At 62.2% G+C, this 19,294-nt stretch overlaps 4 protein-coding genes across 4 annotated transcripts; 2 read left to right on the forward strand and 2 right to left on the reverse strand.

Annotated features, from left to right (window-relative positions):
- Positions 1–3,398: 3,398 nt before the first annotated feature.
- Positions 3,399–9,875, reverse strand: MNEG_5714 (NADH dehydrogenase I subunit G; the record flags this gene model as incomplete). Its single annotated transcript, XM_014045807.1, has 15 exons — positions 3,399–3,563; positions 4,127–4,210; positions 4,689–4,877; positions 5,462–5,521; positions 5,812–5,926; positions 6,340–6,479; positions 6,734–6,784; positions 7,025–7,097; positions 7,394–7,595; positions 7,943–8,078; positions 8,206–8,301; positions 8,510–8,634; positions 9,112–9,172; positions 9,446–9,523; positions 9,804–9,875. The coding sequence occupies 15 exons, from the start codon at positions 9,873–9,875 to the stop codon at positions 3,399–3,401; spliced, it is 1,647 nt and encodes a 548-aa protein (XP_013901261.1).
- Positions 9,876–12,488: 2,613 nt separating this feature from the next.
- Positions 12,489–15,146, forward strand: MNEG_5715 (hypothetical protein; the record flags this gene model as incomplete). The annotated part of the gene is made up of 5 exons (XM_014045808.1): positions 12,489–12,494; positions 12,725–13,250; positions 13,533–14,127; positions 14,614–14,688; positions 15,011–15,146. The coding sequence occupies 5 exons, from the start codon at positions 12,489–12,491 to the stop codon at positions 15,144–15,146; spliced, it is 1,338 nt and encodes a 445-aa protein (XP_013901262.1).
- A 1,147-nt stretch (positions 15,147–16,293) lies between these two features.
- MNEG_5716 (hypothetical protein) lies at positions 16,294–18,196 on the reverse strand (the record flags this gene model as incomplete). Its single annotated transcript, XM_014045809.1, has 6 exons — positions 16,294–16,359; positions 16,594–16,698; positions 17,025–17,130; positions 17,430–17,593; positions 17,851–17,919; positions 18,050–18,196. The coding sequence occupies 6 exons, from the start codon at positions 18,194–18,196 to the stop codon at positions 16,294–16,296; spliced, it is 657 nt and encodes a 218-aa protein (XP_013901263.1).
- A 637-nt stretch (positions 18,197–18,833) lies between these two features.
- On the forward strand, positions 18,834–19,175 carry MNEG_5717 (hypothetical protein; the record flags this gene model as incomplete). Its single annotated transcript, XM_014045810.1, has 1 exon — positions 18,834–19,175. A coding segment is annotated over one exon (342 nt), but the record flags the coding sequence as incomplete, so codon positions are not given.
- Positions 19,176–19,294: the final 119 nt, after the last annotated feature.

Here is a 19,294-nt window from a genome sequence, read left to right on the forward strand (position 1 = left end):
CCGTCACTGCATGCTTGCGGTAACGGTCTGCCTGTACCTGCATGCACTTTTGTGGACTAGTCCAATGCGGTGCTTGCTGTGTGCTTTGGGTACTGATAGTTCAACACCACACCCTACTGGCTGCTAGCTGGCACATGCCGTGCGTTTGCACACCTTCCCGTCAACCGTTGCATTCGCGGGTGCCAGCAGCTCGCTGCACAGCTGGTCCATGAGGGCTGTCGGGCCGGCTTTGGAAGAGCACGACTTGGTCAAAGCCTTGACGGGCGCGCACTGAACAAGATACGACATGTTGAGGATGCAAGGGCGTTGGCAGGGCAATGCGGGAGTGAGCGGAGAGGGCTGGCGACTGGAACGCATGGGGGGGGGGGTTATTAGTGGGCCTTCTATACCCCACACCACAAGTTACAATGTTCAGGCATGCAATTGAGCGGCCAACCAAAGACAGAGTTGAAGATGAGCACTCGGATCGCTGTGCATGCTTCTGCCCTGGACCGCAATGCAGGGCGGAACGGCTGGGGGCACACAGATGACAGATCGCTCACCACCGCCAGCTTGATCTTCTTTTTGGGCGCGACTGCTTGCAAGCTGCGACATGTTGGGCAATGGATTGGCTGAGTGGTATCACGTCAAAGATCAGGCCATGCAGAAATCACGCCCAAGCTTGAGGGAGGGGCAGCAGGCCCGGGGTGGCCCCGTGGCGGGTGGCACTCGCAGATTAGTAATACAGCAGCCATGCGATGATGTTCACCCCACCAGCAGCAACACCCCAGGCAAACGGCACGATCAGCTCTTTTGCGCTGCTGCCTGCAGCCGTGGTGCCCTTGAGCAGTGCGCGTGGTGGTGGACAGGCACCGACAGGCAGTCCGCTCAAGCTCTCCATGCCCACCAGCACACACCTGCTGCTGTTGGCGCACGGCATCCTGTCGAGCATGTTTGCCAGCAGGAGACACACGGCCACAGGCAGCAGAAGGCTCCGTTTGCCCCGCATGATGGGAGTCCTGACCACCGACGATGCAATATCGTGGGCTTGTCTTGTAAAAAACAGGCGCAAAAAAATTTGGCTTTGTTACGAAGCTCACTCCTGTCTGACGGCTTTAAGGGAACAAGTCCACTGTCAGAAAACGCAGCCCCTGACACCCGTCGGTCGGCACATGGATGGGCTCAAGCCTCCGACAGAACCTGGGTGGACTGCTGGAAGGAACATAGATATACCTCAAGGAGCGGGTCTTCTTCACTTGCTGCTGTGTGGACAGTATCTCCATGGTTCAGGGTGTTACTAAAGCAGACGTAGTAAAGCGTGCTGGGAGTAATTGTTTGCGAATGGTTGCGGGTGCCTATCACGTTGACCCTCCCAGACAGGCAACACATGCAACGATACTGGATACATGGACAACACGTGGATGCACAAAGCGAATGATGAATTGATTCTAGGCCGCGCCAACGGCTGCAGTGTGGTGATGAATGCTGCCGAACTCCCCTTTGGTGCGTGGGAGCACTCCCGGCCCCAGGTGACAGGTTGTACCCGCGAGTGCCTGCTGCTGACGAACGACACATGTTCCCTGTAGTGCGCGGGAACCTCAACTTTGTGATTCGCTGGCCTTCATTCAATGCTGCGAGTCGTGTCCTCGCTGCCATGGCACCCTGCCTGGGGGGCAAGATGCACTTGAAGCAGCCTTGAGGCAATTCAGCGCCTCGGATTGGCTGGCAGGTTGAGCTCGCGGGTCGCCGGCGCGCCTTGAGTACCAAAAAAGGCCCTGATCGGATGCGACGCCCAGGTGACCACCCAGCTGCTTGCGGCGATTGTGGAAAGAATTCAGCTTTGCCTTGGCCGTGTTTGTGGGGAGGTCTAGGAGCTGGCAGCTGATGCTGGCCGCCTGCTGTGACCAGGAAAGCACAAATTCTGGGGCTGTTGGCACCCCCTCCCACGGGAGCCACGCGGCGTCGCGACAGCTGCAGGCACCCACAAGCCCCAGCCCAGCAGCCGTTCCCGCCAGCATTGCCGCATTGACACGCAGGCCAGATGCAACGCCACGGCTGCAGGGGCCAAGGGACCCAATCCAGTGTCACGGTTGCCCCACAACCCCCAACACTCAACGTGCGAGCCGATCGCTGTCCGGCCGATTAGATAGCGGCCCCAATCACCAACGGGACTGGCGAAGAGGTGCAAGCATCAATTTTTGGCCCCTGTCCCATGTGACACGCGTCCATACGCAGTACCGTTTGCAATTTGTGACACGGCACCTTGCGCCCTGTCATCTCCCTGGTGCCCCTCGTAAGAACGGGTGCCCCATCACGTCCACCCAGCCAGCACCCCTTCATATCTGAGTCACTCTGGCCTCATCCGCTCAATCGAACGTGATGCCGCCTTGACCAGAGCAGCAATGGGTGTTGCATCCCAGCATGCGCGAAAATGCGGAGCAAGGTCAACATTGCAGCCGACAGGGAGGCAGGTCAAACATGACAAAAGGAATAGTGGGTGGTTTGTGCGGGCATGTATGCATTGAAGGTGGTCATGGCGTCGCCTGTGTTGGTAGGAACGACACGTGCAAGAGGGTGGAGGGGCCATACAGGCTTTTGGGGCGCCTCAGACGCAGACGCGCACAAACAAATGCATCGTGCATTTGGTCCGGCGCCGTGAGCCGACTGTCACAAAAAAAATGCCTGGAAGCAGCTCGCACACAGCAAGGCGGCGGCGGGGTTTGATCAGGTTTGGTAGCAGCCTCGTATGAAGGCCGTGTGACAGGCCGAGTTTCTGAGGTCGGGATGTTTGAAGTCACCAGCAGCCATCATCAGTGGGGAAGGATTAATTGCGGGGACGCACACACAGGCGTCTGCAAATGCACGCTTGTTTGGTGTGCAGCAGGAGGGGTAACGACATGCAAGTTCAAGGGTTGTTGCAGCCGTGCTGAGAAAGAGCAACACTCATCCACGCTTTTCAGCCCGCGCCTGCCAAAAAAGCAGGGCAAGGAAGATCATCTTCCAAACCATGATGGTTTGGTGCCTCTCCTTCACTGAAGTCAAGCAAAAACACTCAGCAGCTATGTGGCTGCATGCGAGCCCTGGGACGCCTTCCGCGGTGCTGCCGACGACACCCATGACAAAACTGCCTGCAACACCAACCAACACGTCTACCAGCAAGGCCCTCATCGCCGCAGGCCGACGCGGCGGCCAAAATGCAACATGGCCGTTGAACTGGCACGCCGCCAGCAGGCACATGCAACATGAGGCATGCACGCCGTAGGGCGAGCGCCCGCAGGCTGGATCTCAACATCACAGCCAACTGCGGCTGGGGGCGGGGCGCGCTCCTTGGACCGCGCGCCACACAGCAGAGCCGCGTCGCACAGCGCAGCAGCTTGATCATGGTCACGGTCTGCTCAGATCATCGAATCATCAGATCATCACGTAATGTGCTCCTTTGACCGGTCCCTGTAGCTCGTGTGCAGCAGCGCGTGCGCCGCCGGGGAGCTCGGGCTTTCCAAGGATGAGCGCGCGTACAGCGCCGCAACCTCGGGGTTGGCGTGGCTCCTGCGAATTGTGGCAGCCTCGTCGATGCTGTAAATGGCCTGGCAATTGCAGAGGGGGCGGCGTGAGATGTGTACATGTGCATATTGTAAGTGTGTGTTCGTATGTGTGTGTGCGTGTGTGTTTGTCACGTGTGTATGTGATGTGTGTGTGTGTGGGGGGTGTGTGTGTGTGTATTTGTGTATGTGTTTGTGGTGTGTGTGTGGGGGGGGTGTATAGAGGGGGTGCCACCCCTCCTACACAACCAGTGCTGTGTGTACGCAAGCGTGGGTGGGGCCTGCTCCTGTGTGCATGAGAGTGCATATACAGACGGCTGCCAGATCGTGGGGGGGGAAAGAAGAAGCTGACCACACACTGCGGTTCCGGCATGACGTTGCGACGCGAGACCGCTGGAGGGATGTGCGTCGGCTGACCTGCCTCAAAACTTCTTTTTGTCGTGGCACCGCAGGCCCCAACTTCCAGTTGATGCGTTCAAGCCAAGTTGCGATATTGGCATAGGGCATGTATCAAGAACGGGGCACCTGCACTGTGTTGGCAGCGCTTAATCACTCCCCAGGCCAATGGGCAGCATTGCATGCACCGCGCCCCAACCACCCCCACGCACCTGCATGCGCTTCGCCAAAACGCCGGGGTCTCGGCTCTTGGGCTGCCCGCCGCCGCCGATGCAGCCGCCGGGGCACGTCATTACCTTTGGGGGGGTGCGGGCGAACGCGGGCGCAGGCTTGGGCGTGGGCGTGGGCCTACTAGCCGCGGCCGGGCAGGCGCCCAAACAGTTTGCATGAGTGGCTGCATTCAACCCGCCGTTGCAGGGCGACACAAACATTCTCGTGAACCCCTTGCCCCCCCCCCACCAAAACAAAACACAAAACTGCATGTCGATCCCCCGCGGACGCGCCCCGCAGGCCGCAGGCACCAACCAACCCAAATCAAACGGCCATGTCAGTCGATTCAGCCTATCAGCACCCGGGCAAGCAAGGTCCACGGAGCCAGAATGAATCTAGCCAACTGAGCCCCACAGAGCCAGTGTCAATGTCCCAAACAACACCAACCACATCTGGAGATCCGCCGACACGCCCAACAGACCTCCTCATGTCAAGTACCGGCCCCTGTGACAGCCAGAACCAGCCCCATCAACACCGACCGCGCGCAGTTGTTGAGGCGCGCACCTCAACGAAGTCGAGCGGCGGCGCCGCGCCAGCCCTGAGCGCGTCCAGCAGCCGCCGCGCGTTGGCGATGCCGTTGACCACCGCGATTCGCAGCTCCGACGGTGCCGGGGCCGCGGCGCCGGGCTCGGGCGCGGGCGCGGGCGCGGGCAGCTGGATGGTGGCGTGCTTGATGCCCTGCAGGCCGCGCAGCTGCGGGAGGGGGTCGTGTGAGGAAGATCACACAGCATGTAAGTACATCAAAGTGGGTCACATTCTTGCATTCAACATGCATGAATGTCGCGATAGCCATCACCACCTCTCATGCGTTTGAGGGGTGATGATGGGAGGGAACGTGATGAGTGCGAGCGCAAGCTGGGCGAGAAGCCCCCATCGCGGTGAGAAGGGGGGGGGTGCCGGCACGAGTCAAATGGGGTCGTTTTTGGAGGCAGCTGCAGGACCAGGCGCCTGTGCACATCACCGCTGGGCGTCCCTTTGTGCGCGACGTGCGTGGGTGCGGCCATTGTCGCTGTTTTAGGTCCGTTCCCCCCCCCCCAAACTTAGGCGTTTGTGGATCTTGCAAACGCACGAAAACACACCATCCTCTCCCACATGCAGAAGCGTTCACGTGATGCTGGATTTGTTCACGCAACATCAGCCTTGCGACTGCCCCTAGCGTACATACGTTCTTCACACGTGCGTGTGCACGGCGTATGCGCAAGGCGCATGCCGAAGGGCACTGTATGTGTGCAATCGTGCGCGCTTGCATGCACACACAAGCTCCCCGCCGCCATCACCTCTTGAAATTCCAGCCGTGGCAGTTCCTGGCCTGTCACCAGCTCGTACAGAGTGCGCACCTGTCATCACCAGGGTTTTGGGGTTCAATGCTTAAAATATCACAGGTTGAGTGGGCTAATAAGGGATCACCGCCTTGTGTGCGTGGCCTGCGAGCCAAATGGGATCCCCCAAGCAACAGACGCCCAGCTTCCAGGCACTTTTGGGTGAGGAATTCATCGGGGTTGTACCAAAGACTGAGAGCAGGGGTGTGCCCAAGCAGAGCAGGGCACAGGGCGGGGGTTGCTACAGGAGGCAATCAAAGGGGCGCATGCAAGCTGCATGACGCGCCGCGAGCCGCTGCATAACTCACCGCCGCCTCGGCGACGCCCCCGCTGTTGCCAAATATCACGGCGGCCCCTGTGGTTGTCGCCATTGGCGAGTCATAGCCGGAGGGCGGCAGCGACAGCGCCGGCACGCGGTTCAACCTGGAAGGTGGCGGGGTCAGGGCGTCGCTTGTTGCGGCCCTTTCGACATGGGGGTGTATGTGCACGTGTGTGTGCCGGATGGGAACGGCAGCTGCGGTTGCGGCAGCTTCGATGGATCGCTGGGAGCGATGCTGGTCACGCTCCGCTGCGCTGGCGGAAATGCACGCAATCCCGCGGAAGTTTGCGCCCCTCAACAAACCTGAGCCCTGCCGGGAGCTGTGCAGGCGCCAGCAGCTCCAAACGACAGCGAGCGGCAGCGCAATTCAAGCAATGCAAAAGGACAACGCTCGCACGTGCGTGCCGATGCTCCGATCACCCCAATAAAGATCCTGATCGCGGTGGAAGCTGGGCGGACCACCACGATTGCTGCGATTCGTGGCTGCCGAAGACTTGAACACTCACAGCTTACCCACCTGAGCATGCGGCCCAGCTCGCGCGTCGTCAGCACAAAGTCCACGTGGCGGCCGCCCCCCGGTGACGTCATCTCGGGGCGCGCGGCCTCAAACTTCTTCGCGGTGCAGGGCATCAGGGATACCACGACCACATCTTCCGGCTGTTTTTGCAGTTGCATGAGAGCAGTGGGCAAATCGCAAACCAATGGCGGGCCAATTGGAGGGGGCTTGCGAGCATGCCTTGGCGAGCTGTGCGTGTGCGTGTGCGTGTGCGTGTGCGTCCGTGCGTGTGTACGGACACACCAGCGCGTCGACACTTGGTTGGCAGCAGTGCGCAACACCAGGCGCCAGGAAAGCTGGCGCCTGTTGTTGCGCAATGCTGGCAATCGCGTCAATTCAGCTGGAGCACTCATACCTTGAGGCCGGCCTTGGGGGCCCAGATGATTTTGATGACCGTGCCCATCATCTGCATGGCCGCCGCGTGGTTTTAGCGAGGGGTGCAAGCGGGCGTAATTAGAAGGTTGGATTCCACCTCATTACTATGTTCGGCAGCTAATAATCACACGCAGTGGGCAGGGCTGGCTGGGCAGCAGGCAGAAACAGAGCGGCGAGTCAACATGGCATCGCACGTGTACGGTAGGCACGCTCGCGTGCCCCCCTGTCAGAACGTATGTGAGCAGTTCACGGTGAGAAGTTCCCGCGTCACCTGCTGGGGGCTCTTGCAGGAGCTGAGGTGGGGGATGAAGTCGGAATACTCCTGCTCCACCAGGTTGACCCAGCTGCGATGAATCATGTTTCATGTTTCATGTTTCATGTTTCATGTTTCATGTTTCATGTTTCATGTTTCATGTTTCATGTTTCATGTTTCATGTTTCATGATGTATGGGTGTGGGCAATTGTAAGCCAGGTCCAGGGATGGGGTGATGTGGGTGAGGCAGGTTTTGGGGTGGGGCGAGGGGTCAGATTAGAAGGAAACCCGGCTACTCGAGGCTGATGCATCCAAGCTATTTTCATGTCCACGCTTGGTCTGTTGGTCAGGTCTGGTGCGACTAGATCGCACCCCAAAAACGCTCACCCAGGGCAGCAGGAGGTAAACATGGGCAGAGGCGGCGGCGGCGCCGCCGCTGCAGCGGGCGCGGCCGGCCCCGCCCCGCCCGCCGGCCCCGCCGCCGCCGCTGTGGCTGCAGCATCGGGAGGGCTGCGACCGGCGGCGTTCGCCCGGAGGCGAGCCAGCAGCTCTGTTCCCTCCTCCATGATTGTCAGGTCTGCCGAAAAATCTGCGAGCATAGAATTTAGATACAATGAGCGGTTGGCCTATCGAAAATCACCCTGAATGAAACAATATTGTTATCAGTGGAGGCGGCGGGGTGGGTGGGGCATGGGCGAGGTTGTGGGGCCTGCGCAGCCGACCAGCAGTAGTTTCGGGTCCTGGCGGGCGCAGGACAGACCCCGGCGCCTTTCGACGCCCAAGCTTTGCTTTGAACGGCCATATCCGTCACATACAGCACCTCTCCCCACCCGAACCTCGCGCCACACCAACAGCAAGCTTGGTGGGCAAACGTTGCAAGGGCACAAGCCCGATAAATCAACATTGGCAGGACTAGCACATCAAAGCCGCGCTCACTGGTGTCAAAAACGTAGTCAAACCCGAGGGCTCGCAGCCCGGCCACCATCTGGCCGGTGGCAACGGCGCCGGGGGCGAGCCCCAGCTCTTCCCCAATTGCCACGCGGGTCGCGGGCGCCGTCTGGACGACCATCACCTGGACGACCAAGCAAAATGAGCAAGGAAACGAGTTGTTTTGGCAAGCAGATGTGTGTGGAGGGTGGATGCAAGAGATGAGTCGGCTCGGCGGGGCTGGAATAGGAGGCTCCCGGGCGCCGGCTGACCCGCGGCTCGGCCCAAAGCAGCTGCCGCCGCCACCACAGGCGCGCGACCGGCGAGACGAGAGGGGCGCGCCGACGAGACTCGGGGAGAAAGGTACGCTGGGAGGGTGCGTGCACCGTGCGATCATGGGGTGGCGCAGTCGCTTCAGATCTGCAAGGGTTGCGCCGAGGCGCCACCGCGCAGTCCGCCCGCCTGGCAGGTCTGCCTCGACCTGTCCCGAGTGCGAACCACGCACAAAACTTTCCGCAGTGCTCCACACAGATTATGGGAATGATAGGCTGCACATGCATTCGACATTTACTTTACCTTGCGTTTTGATTCGAGCAGCTCCAGAACTTGGCGCCACTGCGGCCGCTCAGAGATGGCCCCGACAGGGCAGACGCTGGCGCACTGGCCGCAGCTGATGCAGGCGCTCGCCGAAACATCGCTGTCTGCGCGGTCAAAAGCAGGGCCAAAAAGGTGGTCAGAAGGAAGCTGCCGGGCAGCAAGGAACGACGAAGGGCAAAGGGGGACCAAAACGTGCGGTACTGGCGGTTTGATGAGACACACGCGTGGCGCTCGACGACACACACGCGTCGCGCTCAACGCCCAGCCGGGGGATCAGAATTAGATTCAAGATCAGGATCGTTCCAGCGTCCCGCGGGCAGCCAGCATTTCACACGTAGCCGCAGACTGCAGAGCCGCGGCCGCCGGCGCAGCAGGGTGGCTGCGATACAAACTCTCCGCGCAGCTCCCCATGCTCTGACGCACAGCACGACAACGCAACCGCCACTTACCTTCGGGTTCTTACACCGCCGTGCATGCTGATATGGCGACCAACCTGCCCTCATTTTTTTGCTCGGCTCGCCTCCCCCTTGGGGCGACCGCAGCTGCCCACTAGCCGTTGCAAAACCCCCTCGCCCCCTCACCGCAAAACACTCCGACGTGGCGCTCGCGGCCGCGCGAGAACCACCCCAGCACGTTCATCTTCTGCATATGTGCACATGTGGATGGTGAGCACGGGGTCGGCAGGATCTCGACGGGCGCTGCTGGAGGTGCAATCGTTCGGCAGACGAACGGGTGTTATCGGGAAGCCCAAGCACATCCGCTGGATACATTTCAACAGGCGCATTAAGCCTGCAGGCGCCGAGGCAGCGCCTCGTCCCTGCCGGCCCAGCGCAGCGCAAGCGCCTTGCAACTCCTCAGGACTGCATCCGGCCTAGATCACGGTCCAAATCTCAGATCTCAGGCCGCCCAGATCACCTGCACGTCCTGGCAGACCTCCACGCAGCGGCCGCACTTGATGCACTTCTCGCGGTCAATGGAGATCGCCGCGGACGACTGCGGCACGAGGTCGTGATGTACGAGGTTGTTGGGAGGGGCGAGACGAGGTTTAGGGTTTTGAGCCGCAGGTGTTGATGTCTTGAGATTCTCGGGTTGTCCACCGCGCGGTGTAGGGGCTGTTGCATTTTCACTTTTGAAAGTGTACTGATGGCTCCTGTCCTGTTCGCATCAGACAGCATGCATGCGTGCCTAGACGCTGGCAAAAAGCCCTGCATGAAACGTCTCCCTCGCCCCATGTCATCAAAACACGACCTGATCCGGTATCATCTCGTCTCACCGCGTCGTGTGCGCTGTAGTGGCTGGCCGCCTCGCGGTAGTCTGGTGACTGGGCCCGCAGCTTGGGCAGCATGGGGACCTGTTTAGTGGGTCGAGCCAATGAAAACATGGGCTCAATTACGACATCTGGGGCAGCAGTCAGAAATCCACGACGACACCTGAGAGACGCGAAATCCTGAGGGCCGATCCCTGCGCTACCCAGGGCCTCGGGGCTGCAATCCTGTATGCTTGAAGGGGGGTTGGCAGTGGGGGCGCGCAACTCGGGCGCCAGATCGACGAGGCGCCAACGGTCACACAGGACCCTGTTGCAAGCACACGAACCAGGCATTATAGGCTGCATCCCTTCATCGATGATGTCATGGTTCTTAATGATGACATAATCTCGCCTGGTATTTGGAGATGAGAGTCTGGAACTCACAGCGGCCGCTGGCGTCGCACGACATGCAGTCCTCTGGATGGTTGGCCCTCATCAATGCAAGGGTGCCGCGGACAGACGCGCGCACCTGCGCGTTTGGTGGGGGGCAGGGGGCGGATTTCGGGGCGAGCCCAGGCCGGCGCTGTGCGGAATGCAAGATGGGCGTGCGCGGGGATGAGCCGAGGCGGCGGCTCAACGCATCAAGACGGCTTGTGCAACTGAGCGAGGCATGCAACAGGGCTGATTTCGGCGCCCATTCAAGGATGAGGTCAGCGCACTGAGGGGGTATCAGTTGCAATGAAGGAGCCCTCCACCGCAGGGGTGCAGCAGGCGGCCTTGTGGACACCGTTTACGTCCACCATGCACACACGGCAGCTGCCGGGGGTGCTGCGCCCCGGCAGCTTGCAAAGCCTGTGTGATACACGTGAGCGTGGGTGCGGTCGCGCCTGAACGCTTTCATGCGTATTTTTGTGTGTTGGGGCGCCACAAATAGATCCAAGAATTTTGCCGGCCGAGCCTGGTGCCTGGCCTCAGCTGGGCCGCCCGCCTGAGGGCGCTGGCGGCCGCGACGCCGCGTCCCCTTGCTTCCGAAACGTAAAGGAGCCCATCATTGACGATCGACATGGGCCAGATACATCCTAAGCAGCAGGCTTCCCGCCGCCCCTGAAACTTCCCGAATTTTGACCAGTGCACCACCAATTTTGCAACGCTCACGTCGGGACTGTGACGCCCGCCGCCTGTGCGGCATCGAGGACCTTGGACCCGAGAGGGACTGATACGCGGCGGCCGTTGACCGTGACATTGACCAGCGGGACCGGCTGCTGCTGCTGCTGCTGCTGCTGCTGCTGCTGCTGCTGCTGCTGCTGCTGCTGCTGCTTCTGCTGCTGCTGCTTCTGCTGCTGCTGCTGCTGCTGCTGCTCTGGGAGCGCTGCTGCTGCGACGGCGCTCGCCATGCGGCGGGTCAGTAGCCGCTGCGCCCCGCATGAGGCGGCCGCAAGTGCGCCTGTGTGCCTGACAACGCCGATTGTGTTTTGCATGCAGTGGTTTTGCATGCAGATTGGTGAGGATATCGGGAACGTAAACACGTAGAAACTGGTATATGGAACCCCCTGAGTGCAAGGGCTGCCCTGCATTTGGTGCGCGCATTTGGTGTGTCCACAGGTCCACCCTGGCAGTGACCTCAGCTGGCTGGCCGGCGCCACTGCAGCGCGCACGGCAGCGAGTGATGGTGCGCGAGCGCGAGACGCACCATAAAGGCCTAATTATGCCTTCGATACGTCCCAGTGTCAACATGGCTCCAGGGCAGTGCGTTTCGAGCTTGAGCTTTGCGGAGTAACGATCTACACGTGTGCTGTGTGCGACGAGGAGACGGGAGGTTGTGCTATGTGTCTGCAAGTTTCAACAGCTGGCCGTCGAGTGGAGGGAGGCTTTGCTCATTTGGCTTCTCATTGGTGCCGAGAGCTGAAGAGCTGCACCTGTGGCGGGACAGGTCAGCGTCCCATCAACTCCTTCGATGCCGCTTGTGCCACTCCCGCGTATGCATCCAATCCCATTCGATGAGTACAATCGGTATCGGCATAGGAGAGCACGAACTACACACTGAGGTCTACTCCAGGGCCGCTCCTTAGTCAAGACCTTCCTGGTCGTCATCAGCACAAGCACACACGGGTTGTTACACGCCCCCGACAGTGCCAATAAAAATGACCATGGCTTGCCTGCCAATGCGAACAAAGCTGGCGCAGGGACAAGCTTGCGAATCCGCCTGGTCTCTTCTTGCGATCTGTATCACGAGTTTGGCTGTGTGGCTCACACGCCGCTCCATCCCAACACGTGCCTGTGGCAACAAAGTCAGCCGCCCACCCGCCTGAAGGCGTGCCGGGGCGATTTGTTGTGGCCTCCCAGCATCACAGGGGGTTTGTGTACCCTGGCTTGCTGCCTCCATGCAAGGGTGGTACAGGCAGGGGCCACGGGGTGGTCAAGGCGGTCAACTGGGTAAAACCACGGCCACCATCCAAGAGCTTGTATGTGCCCTGATACCGGCCTCTGAAATCTATGGGTGAAATCCCAGCCATTTCAGTTTCGGCCTCCTGTGAAATCATTGCAGGATGGAAGCCAGGAATGAACTGCGCATGGGATGATGGGATGGGAAGCTCCCAAGCCAGACGCGTTTGTACGCTGCAACCGGCCCTGAAATGCTGGTTAATAATATAAACATCCATTACACTGAATCGTTCAAGCTCATTCGTTCGACAAGGAGCTCGGCCCAAATGCATGCAAGTACGATCTCTCGTTCAGTGGCCTCCCGGCCCGCGTATGCATCGACATTCAATCGGAAAAATCATCTATCGCATACCTGTTCACGCGTAGCAGTGCTCAGGCGCCTCGCGCCGCGGCCACACTGCACACCGCCCGGCTCCGACCATGTCCATGCGGGCGGCGGCGCCCCCGACCCCGACACCACGCCCGCACCGCCAGAGCACACCCCTGTGCTTCTTTTGCTTGCCCAGGCGCGCCTCGCCGCCCTCGAGGACTTCCGCGAGCAGGTCGTCGCCCCCCTGAACGCCGGCCCCCTCTGGGCGGCCGGCGCCGCGCCCGACCCCGCCCTCGCGCTCGCCCACTTCTCGCGCTTTGCGAACCCTTCGCTGGAGCCCGACGCCATCTTATCAGAGGTTCAAACCCTTGCGGACGCGGTGCTGCAGCGCGCCGCCGCGATCGCCGCGCAAGAAGCATCCACCGTGGCAGCTGCGATCGCCGCAAGTGAGGCGGCGTCACCACGGGCGCAGCACTGCAGCCGCGGCCGCGGCCGCGCAGGTGTCGAGTTTGCGGCCAACGAGGCCGCCTGGTCGTCTTCCCCCCGCGCCTCCGGCCCCGGCGGCTGGGGCGCCGACTCGCGCCGCCGCGCGGAGGCTGCGGCCGCAGCGCGGCTGGGCGCGCTGCGGGGCGTGATGGTGGACGCGGCGTTTAGGAGCAATGCCATTGACCCTTGGGACCCTGAAAACACCTACATTGACCGCCTCCTGGCGCGACGCCTGGGTGTGTTTGCAGTAAAACTCAGGGGGAGGGCGCGGGGGGAGGGGGGGGGCAGTTCGGCTGGGATCGGCCCGTAGGGCGGACGCCGGTTTCTAATACGCCTCACCAGCAGGGACGGGGCCGGGGCCACTGGCCTTGGCAAGGCGCGGCAGCAAGTTGTTGAGAAAGCAGATCGCTCTCCTGCATGTCAAAGTTGCAGATTGCATGCACGCCCGCACACCCTGTGCACGCACCAGCTCAACTGCCGCCGCCGCCCTCCTGCCGGCCGCCCCCGCCCGCCCCCAGGCACGCCCCGCTCGCTGGCGCTCCTGTGGCTGGCCATCGCCCGCCGCGCCGGGCTGCCGCTCACGCCTCACACTGCCCGCGGCGACGGCGTGCTACTAAAGCTGCAGCTTCCTACCGGCGCCGGCGCCGTCTTCGCCGACCCCACTGACCCGGCGGCCGCCCTGCTGCTGCAGCCGGACGACGCTGACGATGGCGATGACATCATCATGCCAAACAATGACATCATAATGACTGATGAGGAGGTTGAAGAGTACCTGAACAACCACAATAACACCTCAACCACCAACAACCACAACCACAGCTTCTCCACAGCTTCCCCCGACAGCTTCCCGGCTTCCCCGTCGCCGCACGAGTTGCTGCCGGACTCTGCCTCTGTCGGCGGCGGCGGTTGCGGGGGTTATGGCGGCACAGCACCTGCTGACAGGCGGTTTCCCGGTTTGCGGTGGCGCGGGCAGCCGGTGAAGCTGCTGGGGCCGGCTGAAGCTGCTGAGCTGGAGCCGGTTTCGCTGAAGAGGCTGTTGGGTTATGCCTTTATGGATGTGAAGCGGACGTACGTGCTGACGGGGATCATGGAGGAGGCGCTGGGCGTGATTAGGTGAGCCCAGATTTTGCAGATCTTGAGAAACACGGCGACCAGCAAAGTTCTGTTGGCGCATGCAGACAGAACGCTGCGGGCTGCGCAGATGAATGCTGCAGCGGGGCCGACGCGCGCGTGAGGCGCCTGCTGGGCGTCGCGCGGCTGGCGGGACGGGGCCGGTTCCGCTGCCATGTGCCGTTCGCGCCCGGGTGGACTGCGGCGCGCTGGGTCTCGGAGTTCCGCGCGCTGGCAGCCGCTGACTGTGCGGGTCCCGTATGCTGCGAGCAGTCCACGTGCCTTCTCCATATCAGGCCTGGCCCTACCTCACTTGTCACAGGATGTCAGCTAACCACCCTTCATTTTTTAATGGATTTCAAGCAGCTCGCACCCCCTGTACGAGTTCGATTTGGAATCCCTGCCAGCTGCCCAGCCAGCGATGGTAATCAGCAGTCACTTACGGGTGGTGTACATCCCAACCCCACCCACCACCAACCCCCTGCGCAGATACATGCGCGCTCTGGACCCCTTCTCTGCGGGCGACCTGCGGGACGAGGGCCTGGTGTTGGCCGCCCTGGGCAGGTGGGTGATCACCAGATCAACAGATCACCAGATCATCAGGTCACCCAGATCCTCGGACCCCTGCCCTGGACGGTTTCTTGCAAAATGCGGGGGACCCTGGGCAGCTCGCAGACGTGCAGCCGCTGCCCCACGCCTGCTACACGCGCCGCCCCAATCATGCAGCTGAGACAAACCTGCCTGTGCTCAAGTGCCAGCAACGCGCAGCGCCCCCCCTTTGGACTAGACCGTTGGTACACATCGTTCCCAGCCCTTGATTCAAGCACCCTGCCGCCCTTTAGTGCAATCATTCCCCCTCCGCTTCCCTCCTACCTTCGATCCTCAGGCCCCACGAGGCGTACGCCCCCCTAGCCACCTACCTGGAGGTCGTGGCCGGCGCCTCGCCGGACGCCGAGGCGGTGCGCCGGGCGCTGCACCAAGTCGAGGCAGCCATCCGCCGCGCGCCGCCGCCCCTCGGCTGAGCGTCTTTTCATGTGTAATCAGGCAAAGCACATCTTTGATCCGTCCCAGCCTACATGCATACTGTAGTTGCCTCGTGCCATTGCATCTCTGCCATCAGCCCCATCACATCCCACGGACGGACTTGGGGCCGTGAGTGCGAGGCCGCCATACGCCACGCGCCGCCGCCCCCGGGGCCCGGCTGAGCGCCGTCGACTGGATCGATTCGACCACGCACATCCTTGATCCGGCTTCGCACGAGTTACCGACAAGACAATCGTCTTATTCCCGAAACATGCAGCTGTGCGGGTGCAACACAGGACTGGCCCCTAGCCCCTTTCGCACCGGCCCTGAGCCTTTTGGCGGCGCCAGGCACACCCGCCGGCGCTCTGAATGGAACGGTTCTTTGCAGCTGGCACGGATGGATAGATAGCTCCTGCCATAGCATCACTGCCATTTGCTTCACATCACATCTATCGCCAGATCTGGGGGGGGGGGTGTGGGGGCCTGCTTCTGGTGAGGGGTTCGTGTTGTGGCAAATGGACTTGGTTACTTCAGCAAAAAGCCCATCAACCAACGGTCATGCCTATGTGGTGGCAACTTGTGTGTGTGCACACTGTGGTTGAAACATTGTTCCCCCGCTGGCATCTCTGCTGACTGTTCACACACATATGTATTTAGCAGTTTACACGTCTGTGTCGAAAGCGCGGCCCCGCGCATGTAATGCAAGCCGTTGCGCCAGGCGAGTCATGCTTTGGAGGTGAGGGGCCGGCAACCGTGTCCGCGCCCGCTAGTTGTGGGGCCATGTGAAAAGGCCCCCCGCGCGCAGCTTTGGCGTTTGCCTGCGTCAAAACGCAGCTGCGATCGCATCATATTGTCAGGGCGACTGCGCCGTGCCTCAAGGCACCGTTGTAAGAAGGGCACGGAGCGGGCAGCGGGGTCGACCGCACCACAGCTCTCTGCCCTGATTCGTCCTGTGTAGTCAGGTCCCCCGCCCATACAACAAACCGAGCAATTAAGTCGTCCATAATGAAATCAACAGGCAGCGCAGCAGCACGCTTTGGGGCAGTGCGAGCAATGAGGTCGCTCCACCCTAGCCCACTCGCGCGGCGACACGCCCTACACACGCGCAGGTCGCCCAAAGGGCGGCCCCTCGACCTTGGCCCCCCCTCAGGGTGTGCCGCCCCCGGCCTTGAGCGCGCCGTCGACACGCCAGCCCTGCATCGCCGAGTGGAGCTGCGGCGGCGCGCGGCGCGAGCGCAGGGGACGGCAGATTGTGGGAACGCATCTGCGCGCGCGCACACACACAAACACACACACACGCGCGCACACACACACACACACAACAAACACACACCGCTGACTCCACCAGCCACACCCCCCTGGACACGCACTCACACTCTCTCTCCTTTTCACTCACACGTCCCAGCACACAAAGCGACCCGCCAAAGCAAACCCCGACCCACTCACCTCTGTCATGTGGTCGGCAGCGCGCGTGTATCCAGCCTTTGCCGCATCCACCACCTTGCGCCGCGCGTCCACCTGCGCTCGCAGGTCGTCCCTCTGCCGCTGCAGCTGCGGTTTAGACAAGGGACGCGCCGGGGCGCGCTTGTAGGTTTAGATTGGGGCGGCGACTGCGGCTTGTGCTGCTGTCGATCGGCGCGCGCTGCTGGCATGCAAAAAGCGCGAACAAAGCTGCTTGCGCGAAAAACGGCTCGTTGAGATCTGATCAGAAACGTCAATCAACGAAGGAAGACTGAATGCAAAACATGCCTCCACCCGCAGGGTTGGGAGCCAGCAGGTCCTGCCAAACGAGGGCCTGTGACCTCCCGAGGCCTCGAAAACCGTCAAGCGGCGTGTCGGGGGTCGGGATGAGCTAAGGCCCCAGGCCGCACCCGCACCTTCGAGAGGGCCTCGGCCAGCTGCCGCCCCTCCGCCCGCTTTGCCGCCACCCGCGCCGCCGCCTCCGCCGCCGCCGGCCCCGCGGCCGCGTCCTCGGCGCCGCCGCTGCGCGCGTCGCGGGGCGGGTTGGAGGGGCACTCAGCCGCGTCTCGTGGGTGAGCAATGCAGGTGCACGAGGGCGGCCCGGTGCGACAGGGGTGCAGCCGCGCCACTAGTGCGCCCCGCGCCGCCCCGTGGTGTCCCGTGCCGCATGACCCTAATGCGCCAGGAGCGTCGCCTCAGGGAAAGCAGACACCTTTCTGACTTAAAACAAAGCCTCCAACAAAACGAATCCTTGGAAGTTCTCGCCAACGTGCGTGTGGATTTCCCCGATGGGCCGCAGGCTTTGCACCACTGGCCCGCACCTGCCGCCCTCCGCGCCGCCGTCCGGCGCGCCGGCGCCCGCGCCCAGCTGCCGCCCCTTTTGCAGCGCTAGCGCCTCCAGGTCTGCCAGCTGCTGCCGCATGTCGGTCTCGCGTGCCAGGTCATCAAACTCCGCCATTGAGTTGTCGACTATCCCAGATACGATCTGCTTGTTGGATGGGTTTGAGTCGTGCCGATGCGTGTGGGAGTCTGTGGGCCGTGGGGTCGGTCTGGAACAGGGACTCGCATGGCGGCCGCGTGTGCTGTGATACCGGCCAGCACGGTGGAGCAGGCACCATGCTGGCCGCAAGTGTGGCTTCAGCTGCGTGCGGCGCAGCCGGCCCAGCCGGTTGCAGCTGTGCAGCGGTTGGGGCGCGGCGTGTGCAGTTTGCCGGGTCTGGCCTGAGTCGAGGAGCGGCGCACCCGCGTGTACAGCTGCCAGAACAGCCACAGCAGGTGGTCCGGTACGCCGTCCATAATGCGGTAGAACGTCTGGGCCGGCAGCGGGCGCAAGGGGCGGGGTGAGAGGGCGCCGCAATGGCTATGCACGTTCAAACGCTGCAGCGGTGCTGCGTCGAGTTGTCAACTCCGTCCGGACCGGCAGCGGACGCGTCGGACCCACCTGCTCGTCCACAACGTCAACTCCCACAGCAACCATCCGCTTGAAAGCATCGTGGAGCTGCAGGAACGACAGGCTCGTGTGTTGTTGTTGCTGGTGCTGCTCGGGTTCCCCCTCCACCTGGAGGTCTGATGCGCCGTTCTCGTCCATTTGCTTTACTATCTATGATAGCAACAACACGATCGAATATGGAGGCGCTAAGTTTGATCTGACGTGTAGAGGCGCGTTGGATCAAGATGACAGCTGTTGAGCACTTCGGGCGCAATCTTATTATCTAGTATGAGTGAAGATTTCCAAAGCCATCTAGAAAGTATACCGTTATCGCTGTATCACCAGCGACACACCCGTGCCAAGTCTTCCAAAGGCCCACGCCAGGCATCGGCGTGGCGTCTGACCGTCACAAACATCCAAAGCTGTAGTAAGATATGCGTACATTAAAGACGAGGTAGCCAGCTCTTCACATTTGCACCAGCTGCCACGCAGCTCGCAGATGGCCTTTGAAGCGCCCGTTTAAAAGTGTAGGTGCAAAGGTACAGCACGAACGGAAGCCCCGTCCATCGCTCAGCCGTCCTCGTCCGTGCGCATCAACCCGAGGCGCCGTCGCCGGTGCAGGCAGTGGCCGGCTCGCGCCTCTTGCACCTCCGCCCGCCCCTCGCAATCGCTGGGCGGTCCTGCACCCCATTTGCGGGCCCGACCAGCGGCAGCAGCTGCCGATGGGCCGCAGCGGCCGGGGCAGCCAGCTGCCGCCCCTTTGAACAGGAGCGCCCCACAGCCGCTTCCTGCCTGCATGGCGATGCCGGCGGGTGAGGCCGCCGGCGATCAGCAGCGGCTGCTGCCGGTGCTGCAGGGGGACGACGACCGTGGCCAGGAGGTCGACCCATGCGCCGGCGCAGCCCCTGACGCAACCGCCGCAGCAACCACCCCTGCACACGCTGCCGCCGTGGCCGCGCCGGCGCCCGTCTGCCCTGACGCGCCGCTTCCCTCCGACGCTGCGGCGGCGGCCGGCGGCGGCGCGCCCACGCCGCCGCCGTTCGAGACGCTGACGGCCGAGGATTTGGAGCGCGGATTCTCTCGGATCGCGTCTATGATATCCGACGTCCAATCCGCAGCCGACGGCCTCGCCTTCGACGTCTCCCAGGCCCGCGCCTTCCGCGCAGCTGCCGCCGCGGCGCTCGCCGCCGCCCTGCCCCTGCGCGACGCGCTCGCCGCCGCGGCACCCGCCGCCGCGGCCGCGCCACGGCGCGCGGC

The sequence above is a fragment of the Monoraphidium neglectum genome (genome assembly GCF_000611645.1).
Source record: "Monoraphidium neglectum strain SAG 48.87 unplaced genomic scaffold scaffold00871, whole genome shotgun sequence".
Taxonomy (NCBI): Eukaryota; Viridiplantae; Chlorophyta; class Chlorophyceae; order Sphaeropleales; family Selenastraceae; genus Monoraphidium; species Monoraphidium neglectum.